This window comes from Coregonus lavaretus (genome assembly GCF_964263955.1).
Source record: "Coregonus lavaretus genome assembly, chromosome: 3".
NCBI classification, from domain to species: Eukaryota; Metazoa; Chordata; class Actinopteri; order Salmoniformes; family Salmonidae; genus Coregonus; species Coregonus lavaretus.
In genome coordinates, this window is record NC_139990.1 from 23,238,715 (window position 1) to 23,251,341 (window position 12,627).

The following is a 12,627-nucleotide window of genomic DNA, read 5'->3' on the forward strand; positions in this document are numbered from 1 at the left end:
GCACTCCTGTCAGGTAGTTAGCTACCCATAGCTGGCAAGCTAGTTTTATAGTTTGGTCATTTATTCCAATACATTTCAGAATTCCCAACAATATGTTTATGAAGCTAGCTAGCTCCTCACTACAAGACTAAGCCAATTTGCCAACGCTAAAATCAATGTCATCTACAGTAGCAGTCAAATGTTCGGACACACCTACTCATTCAAGGGTTTTTCTTTATTTTGAAAATGTTTTACATTGTAGAATGATAGTGAAGACATCAAAACTATGAAATAACACATATGGAACCATGTAGAAACCCAAAAAGTGTTAAACAAATCAAAATATATTTTATATTTGAGATTCTTCAAATAGCCACTGTTTGCCTAGATGACAGCTTTGCACACTTGGCATTCTCTCAACCAGCTTCACCTGGAATGCTTTTCCAACAGTCTTGAAGGAGTTCCCACATATGCTGAGCACTTGTTGGCTGCATTTCCTTCACTCTGCCGTCAGACTCATCCCAAACCATCTCAATTGGGTTGATGTCAGGGGATTGTGGAGGCCAGGTCATCTGATGCAGCACTCCATCACTCTCCTTCTTGGTCAAATAGCCCTTACACAGCCTGGAGATGTGTTGGGTCATTGTCCTGTTGAAAAACAAATGATAGTCCCACTAAGCCCAAACCAGATGGGATGGTGTATCGCTGCAGAATGCTGTGGTAGCCATGCTGGTTAAGTGTGCCTTGAATTCTAAATAAATCACAGACAGTGTCACCAGCAAAGCACCCCCACACCATAACACATCCTCCTCCATGCTTTACAGTGGGAACTACACATGCGAAGATCATCCGTTCACCCACACCGCGTCTCACAAACACATGCGGTTTGAACCAAAAATCTATAATTTGGACAAATTTCCACCGGTCTAATGTCCATTGCTCGTGTTTCTTGGCCCAAGCAGGTCTCTTCTTATTATTGGTGTCCTTTAGTACTGGTTTCTTTGCAGCAATTCGACCATGAAGGCCTGATTGTTGAGATGTGTCTGTGACTTGAACTCTATGAAGCATTTATTTGAGCTGTAATTTCTGAGGCTGGTAACTCTAATGAACTTATCCTCTGCAGCAGAGGTAACTCTGGGTCTTCCATTCCTGTGGCGGTCCTCATGAGAGCCAGTTTCATCATAGCGCTTGATGTTTTTCAAAGTTCTTTACATTTTCCGTATTGACTGACCTTCATGTCTTAAAGTAATGTGTCACGATTCTCTAAAGCAGAACCCAGAAGCAGACCAGGACAAGGTGAGTAGAACGAAGGTGAGTATTTATTTACAGATTCAAATGTGGAAGCAGAATAATCCAGGAGACGGAGCGGGCAGCGGAGGTGAGTTGGTGGGAGTGAATAGGCAGATCCGATGATGTCACAGAAGCCACCGACGACCAGGCAGGGGTGGGGTGAATGTTCTGGGAGAATGATGTTCATGGCTAACGATCCGGCAGGGAATGGATGTCAGGTCAGAGCTTATGAAGTGGAGAGGTGATGATCAGGACCAGGTGTGCAGATAGCTGATGAGATGCAGGTGCGGGTAATAGAGAGATCCCCGCCTAGCTTCGTCGCCTGGCAACCAGACAGGGTGTGTTCAGGAACCTCAGGAAACAGACTTCAGAACAGAAAACAGGCAACACAGGCAGAAACAGGCTCAGGAAGCGGGATTCATGACATAATGATGGACTGTCGTTTCTCTTTGCTTATTTGAGCTGTTCTTGCCATAATATGGACTTCGTCTTTTACCAAATAGGGTAATATATGTGAAGAATCTCACATATAAAATGTAATTTGATTTGTTTAACACTTTTTTGGTTACTACAATGTAGAAAATAGTAAAAATAAAGAAAAACCCTTGAATGAGTAGGTTTGTCCAAACTTTTGACTGGTACTGTAATTCAAGGATTATGTTTAAAATGTCCATTAAAGTGTGATTAATCTGTGTACATTTTACAGTTATTAAATGGACCTTCCTGGGGTGTTGAAATGAACGCCCAGGTCTTCTGGGTCTGCTTTATCAGGTATTGAACAGATGGCGCTAAAGAGGAAATTGCAATGAACTTGTAAATACATAATCATTATAGTCATTAGTATCCTGGGACCTGAACTGGACATCCACATCCATTAACAGTAAAGGACAGAAGGATACACTAGAACCTTCTTGTGGATTTGGTAGGACAAAAACACCATGGCGAGCTCATCATGCTTGTGACATTATGCTAGCTAGCTATCCCCAGTTACAGTGCCTTCAGGAAGTATTCAGACCCTTTGATGCACATATTGTTAGGTTACAGCCTTATTCTAAAATGTATTAAATTGTTATTCTGTCTCTCACTGTTCAAATAAACCTACCATTAAAATTATAGACTGATCATTTCTTTGTCAGTGGGCAAACGTACAAAATCAGCAGGGGATCAAATACTTTTTTCCCTCACTGTAGACAGGTGTGTGCCTTTCCAAATCATGTCCAATCAATTGAATTGACCACATGTGGACTCCAATCAAGTTGTAGAAACATCTCAAGGATGATCAATGGAAACAGGATGCACCTGAGCTCAATTTCGAGTCTCATCGCAAAGGGTCTGAATACTTATGTAAATAAGGTATTTCTGTTTTTAGTTTTTAATAAATGTGCAAAAAAATTTTAAAACCTGTTTTCGCTTTGTCATTATGGGGTATAGGGTTAGGGTTAGGGTTAGGGTTAGGGTTAGGGTTAGGGTTAGTGTAGATAGTGTAGATTGCTGAGGAAATTGTTTTATTTAATCCATTTTAGAATAAGGCCGTAACGTAACAAAATGTGGAAAAAGTGAAGGGGTCTGAATACTTTCCGAAGGCACTGTAGATCATTTGTGTTCACTTGTCGCATCTGTGCTTGGTTGCGTTTTCCCTGTGTTTGTGTCACCGATGCACTTGGGACCTGGCTGCGCGCTGCTCATTCTAAAAATATAACTTTTGGTAGGCTAATCAAAACAGTGGCATCATGTGCAGCAGTTGTGGTCATGTCTAGCAATGTACAGGTCCTTGTATGAACAGCAACCATTCACAACATGGGCAACAGACTCCATTACTTTTGACTAATGTAAAATACAAAATGTGTAATTGTTTGCAGGGTACCACACACACACACAGAAATTGTTTGACAAACCAACTTCCCCTACTGGAATAAATAAAGTACAAACACACACACACACACACACACACACACACAGACACACACACACAAACACAGAGTAATATGAATTTCCAGGTGAACATAAAGCCCACTGGGCAAAAACTGGTTGAATCAACGTTGTTTCCACGTCATTTCAACAATAATGCAATGTGATGACATTTAATCAATGTGGGAAACAGATTTGCAAAAAGTCATCAACATCAGGGAATTTCCTTTTTTTTTTTTTTTTCACATTGAATTCACATTAATTGACAACTCATCCAAATTTAAATCAAAACTAGATGTTGAACTGACGTCTCTGCCCAGTGGGAGGAGAGCAGTCATTGGTAAATCTATCTGGTTTATTGCAAGTTGAAACAGGGAGCCACCACCAGCACAGAAGCAGAAATAAAATGTAACTGGCCTCTTGGAGACAGGCCCTTCATATCCTAATTAGACAGCACCAGCCCGGTAGGCTTGTGTGAAAGCCAAATAAAAAGATAGTGACTTTGTCAGCTGCTACAGAATCACACAGTGTTCACAGAATGTTATCGATACAATTTAACAGTGAATAATAATTGTGTCCTCGGTCCTTTTACCTCCAATCTGGCGTCAAGCATTATCAACAGATATGAGAATAATCCATAACATTCAGCTTCAAGTCTAGTGACCATGAACCCGCACCTTGAGTGTCACAAACAGAACACTGGAAATTATGTGTATTACAGAAACTCCAAATATGCTAAACATTGTGTTGATCACTTTAAACTACACTGAACAAAAATATAAACGCAACATGTAAAGTTTTGGTCCCATGTTTCATGAGCTGAAATAAAAGATCCCAGAAATTTTCCATACGCACAAATAATTTATTTCTCTCCAATTTTGTGCACAAATGTTTACATTCCTGTTAGTGAGCATTTCTCCTTTGCCAAGATAATCCATCCACCTGACAGGTGTGGCATATCAAGAAGCTGATTAAACAGCATGATCATTACACAGGTGCACCTTGCACTGGGGACAATAAAAGGCCACTCTAAAATGTGCAGTTTTATCACACAACACAATGCCATCGATGTCAAGTTTTGAGGGAACATGCAATTGGCATGCTGACTGCAGGAATGTCCACCAGAGCTGTTGCCAGATAATTGAATGTTAATTTCTCTACCATAGAATTTGGCAGTACGTCCAACCCGCCTCACAACCCCGCAAACCACGTGTATGGCGTTGTGAGGGCGAGCGGTTTGCTGATGTCAACGTTGTGAACAGAGTACACCATGGTGGCGGTGGGGTTATGGTATAGGCAGGCATAAGCTACAGACAACGAACACAATTACATTTTATCGATGGCAATTTGAATGCACAGAGATACCTTGATGAGATCCTGAAGCCTATAGTCGTGCCATTCATCCGCCGCCATCACCTCATGTTTCAGCATGATAAGGTATGGCCCCATGTCGCAAGGATTTGTACACAATTCCTGGACGCTGAAAATGTCCCAGTTCTTCCGTGGCCTGCATACTCACCAGACATATCACTCATTGAGCATGTTTGTAGAGGAGTGGGACAACCTTCCACAGGTCACAATCAACAGCCTGATCAACTCTTTTCAGAGGAGATGTGTTGCGCTGCATGAGGCAAATGGTGGTCTCACCAGATACTGACTGGCTTTCTGATCCAAGCCTCTACCTTTTTTGGGGGTATCTGTGAACAACAGATGCATATCTGTATTCCCAGTCATGTGAAATCCATAGATTAGGGCCTAATGAATTTGTTTCAATTGACCCAGGTCGGAACGTCAGGGAAAAATTAAAGCGTCCAAAAAACAAAGCCCACCTGGCCTGACGGGTGTTGAGACGTCTAGCCGATTGCACGTAAGCAAGATTCTTGTGGTCAGTCCAGACAATAAACGGTTGCTCCGCCCCCTCCAACCAGTGGCGCCACTCCTCCAAGGCAAGTTTCACCGCGAGAAGCTCCCGGGATGGAGTTTACCGTCAGTGGAGCTTCGCTGGGACAGGATGGCGCCAACCCCCACATCAGACGCATCCACTTCAACGACAAACTGACGGACAGTGTCAGGTTGAGAGAGAATTGGGGCGTTGGTGAACCGCCTCTTCAAATCCAGAAATGCTCGGTCTGCCTCAGGATTCCAACTGAAGGTTCTGGTACTAGAAGTCAGGGCAGTTAAAGGAGCGGCCACACGGCTGTAATCACGGATAAATCTACGATAGAAATTCGCAAACCCCAGAAACCTCTGAAGCTGCAATCTCGTACCGGGCTGGGCCCAATCCAGAACCGCACTAACTTTCTCTTGATCCATCCTAATCTCTCCCCTGGAGATGATGTACCCGAGGAAGGATGTAGTGTGGGCGTGAAATTCACACTTCTCGGCCTTCACAAACAGGCGGTTCTCCAACAATCGCTGCAGAACCTGCTTGACATGCTGGACGTGGATGGAAAGCTCCTTAGAGAAGATAATAATGTCATCCAGGTACACAAACACAAAAATACCGATCATATATCTCAGGACGTCATTCACCATACTCTGGAACACTGCTGGAGCATTGGTCAGTCCAAACGGCATCACCTGATACTCGAAATGACCCATCTGTGTATTGAAACCAGTCAACCACTCGTCCCCCTCTCTGATCCGGACCAGATGATACGCATTGCGTAGATCCAGCTTGGTGAACACAGTAGCACCCTGTAAGGAGTCGAAAGCAGAGTTCATCAAGGGCAGGGGATACTTGTTCTTGACCGTAATATCATTCAAACCCTGATAATCAATACAAGGTCGAAGAGAGCCATCCTTCTTACTCACAAAAAAGAATCCTGCCCCCAGGGGTGATGAAGAGGGACAAATGAGACCAGCAGCTAGAGACTCCTTTATGTAGGTCTCCAAAGCTTCACGTTCAGGTCAAGAGATACTGTATAACCGTCCCTTGGGATGGGCAGCTCCAGGGAACAGGTTAATGGCACAATCATATGGTCGGTGGGGAGGAAGTGACAGAGCCTTCTGCTTACTGAACACTTCCCCCAAATCGTGATATGTTTCAGGAACCAGGGACAAATCTGGGGGGGGTAGACTCAATGACCTGACTGGGAACAGAATGAGAACAGGCAGTCTTAAGGCAGTTAGCATGACATTCAATGCTCCAACTAGTTACCTTGCCAGTCACCCAATCGAACGTGGGATTGTGTTCTCTCAGCCAGGGGTATCCAAGAACCAGAGGAACATGGGGAGAAGACAGAATGAAGAAGGAGATAACCTCTGAATGATTCCCTGACAACAGCATCTTAACCGGTTCAGTCCTCATAGTAATACGTGTCAGACTACTGCCGTTCAGAGTGGTAGCTTCAATGGCTTCCGGTAATCGCTCCTTGGAAAGCCCCAGCTGTTCCACCAAGTCGGCATCAATAAAGCTGCCATCGGCACCTGAATCTATGAAAGCATTAATGGCTGAACTCTGATTCTTGTTCATGAGGGTAGCAGGAAAACTGGGTCTGACAGGGCTATTGAGAGGTTGAAACTGGCTCGCTAAAAGTCCTCTCAAACTTAGCGAGCCGGGCAGTTTAACGGGCGCTGGGGACAAGCGGAGATGTAATGTCCCGAGCTACCACAGTAGAGGCAGCTGTTGGTCTCACGTCTACGTTGGCGCTCCTCCTTGGTTAACCCGTGCCGCCCCCCTTGCATGGTTTCAGGATCTGGAGGCAGGACCTCTCCACTAATCCTGTGTGGTGAACAATGATCGACTCGTTCTGGTCCACTTCCTGACCCGAATGGTAACCGAGTAGCTGATTTATTGGACGGGCCCCATTGCTTCTCCCTCCTTCTCTCTCGGACTCTGTTATCCACCCGAATAGATAATGCTACCAAACTGTCCAGGTCACTAGGCTCCAGATGGGAGATCAGCTCTTCCTTGAGTTGCTCCGACAACCCCTGATAAAAAGCAGCTTGTAGTGACTCCTCATTCCACCCACTCTCCACAGCCAAGGTCCTGAATTCGATAACAAAGTCGGCCACACTGCGAGCTCCTTGGCGAAGAGAGAACAAACGCTTAGCTGCGTCCTTACTTCGGACTGGATGGTCAAAAAGCTTCCTTATCTCTGCCGTGAACTCCTGGTATGACGCCATGCAGGTGTCCTGTCGTTCCCATATGGCTGAAGCCCACTCCAGAGCTCTTCCACGCAGCAGTTCAATAACAAAACCTATTCTAGCCTTGTCTGTGGCGTAAGAGTGGGGCTGCATAAGAGTGGGGCTGCAGATCAAACACTAATCCACACTGCATAAGAAATGAACGTCATCTTCCCAAATCCCCTTCGTACTTTTCTGACGTCGGAACCTTGGGCTCACAGAAGGAAACAGCTCCAGAAGCGGCAGGTGAGAGGGGTGAAGCAGGTGGTGGATGATCCGCCGGCAAACTGAGCTGAGCCTGGATACTCGTCAGACTAGCAGAAAAGTTCCGAACCGAAAACGCTATCTCCTGTAGTAGCGCCGTGCTGTGTTGTCCCAACATCTTCTCCTGATGGGTAATGGCATGGCGAACGGAGTCCATGTCCACTGGGTTCATTCTTGGCCGGATCGTTCTGTCACGATTCTCTAAAGCAGAACCCAGAAGCAGACCAGGACAAGGTGAGTAGAACGAAGGTGAGTATTTATTTACAGATTCAAATGTGAAAGCAGAATAATCCAGGAGACGGAGCGGGCAGCGGAGGTGAGTTGGTGGGAGTGAATAGGCAGATCCGATGATGTCACAGAAGCCACCGACGACCAGGCAGGGGTGGGGTGAATGTTCCGGGAGAATGATGTTCATGGCTAACGATCCGGCAGGGAATGGATGTCAGGTCAGAGCTTATGAAGTGGAGAGGTGATGATCAGGACCAGGTGTGCAGATAGCTGATGAGATGCAGGTGCGGGTAATAGAGAGATCCCCGCCTAGCTTCGTCGCCTGGCAACCAGACAGGGTGTGTTCAGGAACCTCAGGAAACAGACTTCAGAACAGAAAACAGGCAACACAGGCAGAAACAGGCTCAGGAAGCGGGATTCATGACATAATGATGGACTGTCGTTTCTCTTTGCTTATTTGAGCTGTTCTTGCCATAATATGGACTTCGTCTTTTACCAAATAGGGTAATATATGTGAAGAATCTCACATATAAAATGTACTTTGATTTGTTTAACACTTTTTTGGTTACTACAATGTAGAAAATAGTAAAAATAAAGAAAAACCCTTGAATGAGTAGGTTTGTCCAAACTTTTGACTGGTACTGTAATTCAAGGATTATGTTTAAAATGTCCATTAAAGTGTGGTTAATCTGTGTACATTTTACAGTTATTAAATGGACCTTCCTGGGGTGTTGAAATGAACGCCCAGGTCTTCTGGGTCTGCTTTATCAGGTATTGAACAGATGGAGCTAAAGAGGAAATTACAATGAACTTGTAAATACATAATCATTATAGTCATTAGTATCCTGGGACCTGAACTGGACATCCACATCCATTAACAGTAAAGGACAGAAGGATACACTAGAACCTTCTTGTGGATTTGGTAGGACAAAAACACCATGGCGAGCTCATCATGCTTGTGACATTATGCTAGCTAGCTATCCCCAGTTACAGTGCCTTCAGGAAGTATTCAGACCCTTTGATGCACATATTGTTAGGTTACAGCCTTATTCTAAAATGTATTAAATTGTTATTCTGTCTCTCACTGTTCAAATAAACCTACCATTAAAATTATAGGCTGATCATTTCTTTGTCAGTGGGCAAACGTACAAAATCAGCAGGGGATCAAATACTTTTTTCCCTCACTGTAGACAGGTGTGTGCCTTTCCAAATCATGTCCAATCAATTGAATTGACCACATGTGGACTCCAATCAAGTTGTAGAAACATCTCAAGGATGATCAATGGAAACAGGATGCACCTGAGCTCAATTTCGAGTCTCATCGCAAAGGGTCTGAATACTTATGTAAATAAGGTATTTCTGTTTTTAGTTTTTAATAAATGTGCAAAAATGTTTAAAAACCTGTTTTCGCTTTGTCATTATGGGGTATAGGGTTAGGGTAAGGGTTAGGGTTAGTGTAGATAGTGTAGATTGCTGAGGAAATTGTTTTATTTAATATAAGGCTGTAACGTAACAAAATGTGGAAAAAGTGAAGGGGTCTGAATACTTTCCGAAGCCACTGTAGATCATTTGTGTTCACTTGTCGCATCTGTGCTTGGTTGCGTTTTCCCTGTGTTTGTGTCACTGATGCACTTGGGACCTGGCTGCGCGCTGCTCATTCTAAAAATATAACTTTTGGTAGGCTAATCAAAACAGTGGCATCATGTGCAGCAGTTGTGGTCATGTCTAGCAATGTACAGGTCCTTCTATGACCAGCAACCATTCACAACATGGGCAACAGACTCCATTACTTTTGACTAATGTAAAATACAAAATGTGTCATGGTTTGCAGGGTACCACAGACACACACAGAAATTGTTTGACAAACCAACTTCCCCTACTGGAATAAATAAAGTACAAACACACACACACACACACACACACACACACACACACAGAGTAATATGAATTTCCAGGTGAACATAAAGCCCACTGGGCAAAAACTGGTTGAATCAACGTTGTTTCCACGTCATTTCAACAATAATGCAATGTGATGACATTTAATCAATGTGGGAAACAGATTTGCAAAAAGTCATCAACATCAGGGAATTTCCTTTTTTTTTTTTTTTTCACATTGAATTCACATTAATTGACAACTCATCCAAATTTAAATCAAAACTAGATGTTGAACTGACGTCTCTGCCCAGTGGGAGGAGAGCAGTCATTGGTAAATCTATCTGGTTTATTGCAAGTTGAAACAGGGAGCCACCACCAGCACAGAAGCAGAAATAAAATGTAACTGGCCTCTTGGAGACAGGCCCTTCATATCCTAATTAGACAGCACCAGCCCGGTAGGCTGGTGTGAAAGCCAAATAAAAAGATAGTGACTTTGTCAGCTGCTACAGAATCACACAGTGTTCACAGAATGTTATCGATACAATTTAACAGTGAATAATAATTGTGTCCTCGGTCCTTTTACCTCCAATCTGGCGTCAAGCATTATCAACAGATATGAGAATAATCCATAACATTCAGCTTCAAGTCTAGTGACCATGAACCCGCACCTTGAGTGTCACAAACAGAACACTGGAAATTATGTGTATTACAGAAACTCCAAATATGCTAAACATGGTGTTGATCACTTTAAACTACAATGAACAAAAATATAAACGCAACATGTAAAGTTTTGGTCCCATGTTTCATGGGCTGAAATAAAAGATCCCAGAAATTTTCCATACGCACAAATAATTTATTTCTCTCCAATTTTGTGCACAAATGTTTACATTCCTGTTAGTGAGCATTTCTCCTTTGCCAAGATAATCCATCCACCTGACAGGTGTGGCATATCAAGAAGCTGATTAAACAGCATGATCATTACACAGGTGCACCTTGCACTGGGGACAATAAAAGGCCACTCTAAAATGTGCAGTTTTATCACACAACACAATGCCATCGATGTCAAGTTTTGAGGGAACATGCAATTGGCATGCTGACTGCAGGAATGTCCACCAGAGCTGTTGCCAGATAATTGAATGTTAATTTCTCTACCATAGAATTTGGCAATACGTCCAACCCGCCTCACAACCCCGCAAACCACGTGTATGGCGTTGTGAGGGCGAGCGGTTTGCTGATGTCAACGTTGTGAACAGAGTGCACCATGGTGGCGGTGGGGTTATGGTATAGGCAGGCATAAGCTACAGACAACGAACACAATTACATTTTATCGATGGCAATTTGAATGCACAGAGATACCTTGATGAGATCCTGAAGCCCATTGTCGTGCCATTCATCCGCCGCCATCACCTCATGTTTCAGCATGATCAGGTATGGCCCCATGTCGCAAGGATTTGTACACAATTCCTGGACGCTGAAAATGTCCCAGTTCTTCCGTGGCCTGCATACTCACCAGACATATCACCCATTGAGCATGTTTGTAGAGGAGTGGGACAACCTTCCACAGGCCACAATCAACAGCCTGATCAACTCTTTTCAAAGGAGATGTGTTGCGCTGCATGAGGCAAATGGTGGTCTCACCAGATACTGACTGGCTTTCTGATCCAAGCCTCTACCTTTTTTGGGGGTATCTGTTTTCCCAGTCATGTGAAATCCATAGATTAGGGCCTAATGAATTTGTTTCAATTGACTGATTTCCTTATATGAACTGTAAATCAGTAAAATATTTGAAATTGTTGCATGTTGCGCTTTTATTTATGTTCAGTATAAATCACTCTTAAATTTCCTCATTACACACACACGCACACATACACAGCATTACAAACGTACCTTTGGTGTTGGTAGTAGTCTATGAGTGTAATAGACAGGAGAGTTCCGGAGCAGAGGAGAATGAATAGAATCAGGTAACGCATTGTTAGAACAGGTCACAGACTGAATGACAGAATGACAACTACACTCTCCATCAGGAAGGAATAGAGGGAGGGAGAAGCAGCCTGGTCTCATAGACTATACGTAACATAGTAGACGTAATTCCGTGACACTTAAATTACTATAATATGTTACGTTTGGTATGGTTCCATAAGACAGAAGCTTACTTAAGTCAAATACGAAAGTAGGGTGGTTGGTCAGGCTGGATGGGTTGGCATATAACGTGAACCTGACTCCAGGTTGGGAGGAGAGGAGGAGTCGGAGGGGAGGGGGGGAGAGGTGTGTGTGTGTATAGAGTACCACAGTATGAGTCATAATACCCATAAAACCTTGTGGTCAAACAGGGAAAAATGGTTCCAATCATTTTTCCACCATTCATTTTTCCTATAGGGGATTTTAGAAACACAAAAAATAAGGGCTGTGTTTTGTGTAGGCTTACCCTGGCATGACGTTGTGATAACTGTATAAATCACTCTAGGGCAAGGTGTCTTTTATCAATATATTCACCTGTATTTACCTCCCAAAAATGAAATGCTAATAAACTGCTAATGTGGCTATCATAAAGAACTACAAATGCCATGATGATCTGGACGTGACTGCCAAATTAAGGCAAAGGTAAGAATCTCTGGATTAACTATCTAATGTTAGCTAAATGTAGTAATGAATGAATTATCAAAATGTCTTTAACCCCCTAGAGTAATTTAACGCACCGGTGCGTCAATCTAAGTAGCGTAATAAAAAAGATCCCCATCAAAATCCGTCAGTTTAACATAGAGATATCTGTTTTTTTTTTGCATTGGATGTGTCTCAATCCACTGCATCCACCGATGTCGCACTTCCAAATTTGCAGTGAAAGGTGACAGAGATAGAGCAGTGTTTGTCAAACCATGAGACATCCCGAAAATCAGTCTTTTCACGAAAACATCTGTAGTGTCCGAAGCGTCTTTGACCCCAACAAGTGTCAGGGTA

The 12,627-nt window shown here is 43.4% G+C and overlaps 1 protein-coding gene across 1 annotated transcript in view; it reads right to left on the reverse strand.

Moving 5' to 3' along the window:
* Positions 1–11,642, reverse strand: part of LOC311115506 (alpha-2,8-sialyltransferase 8F-like) — a gene marked incomplete at both ends in the record, with an annotated part of 34,381 nt that extends 22,739 nt beyond the window's left edge. The window contains one exon of the mRNA XM_084157315.1: positions 11,560–11,642. Coding sequence (XP_084013441.1) covers positions 11,560–11,642 — 83 coding nt within the window. The remainder of the gene's footprint in view (positions 1–11,559) is intronic.
* Between the last annotated feature and the right edge of the window lie 985 nt (positions 11,643–12,627).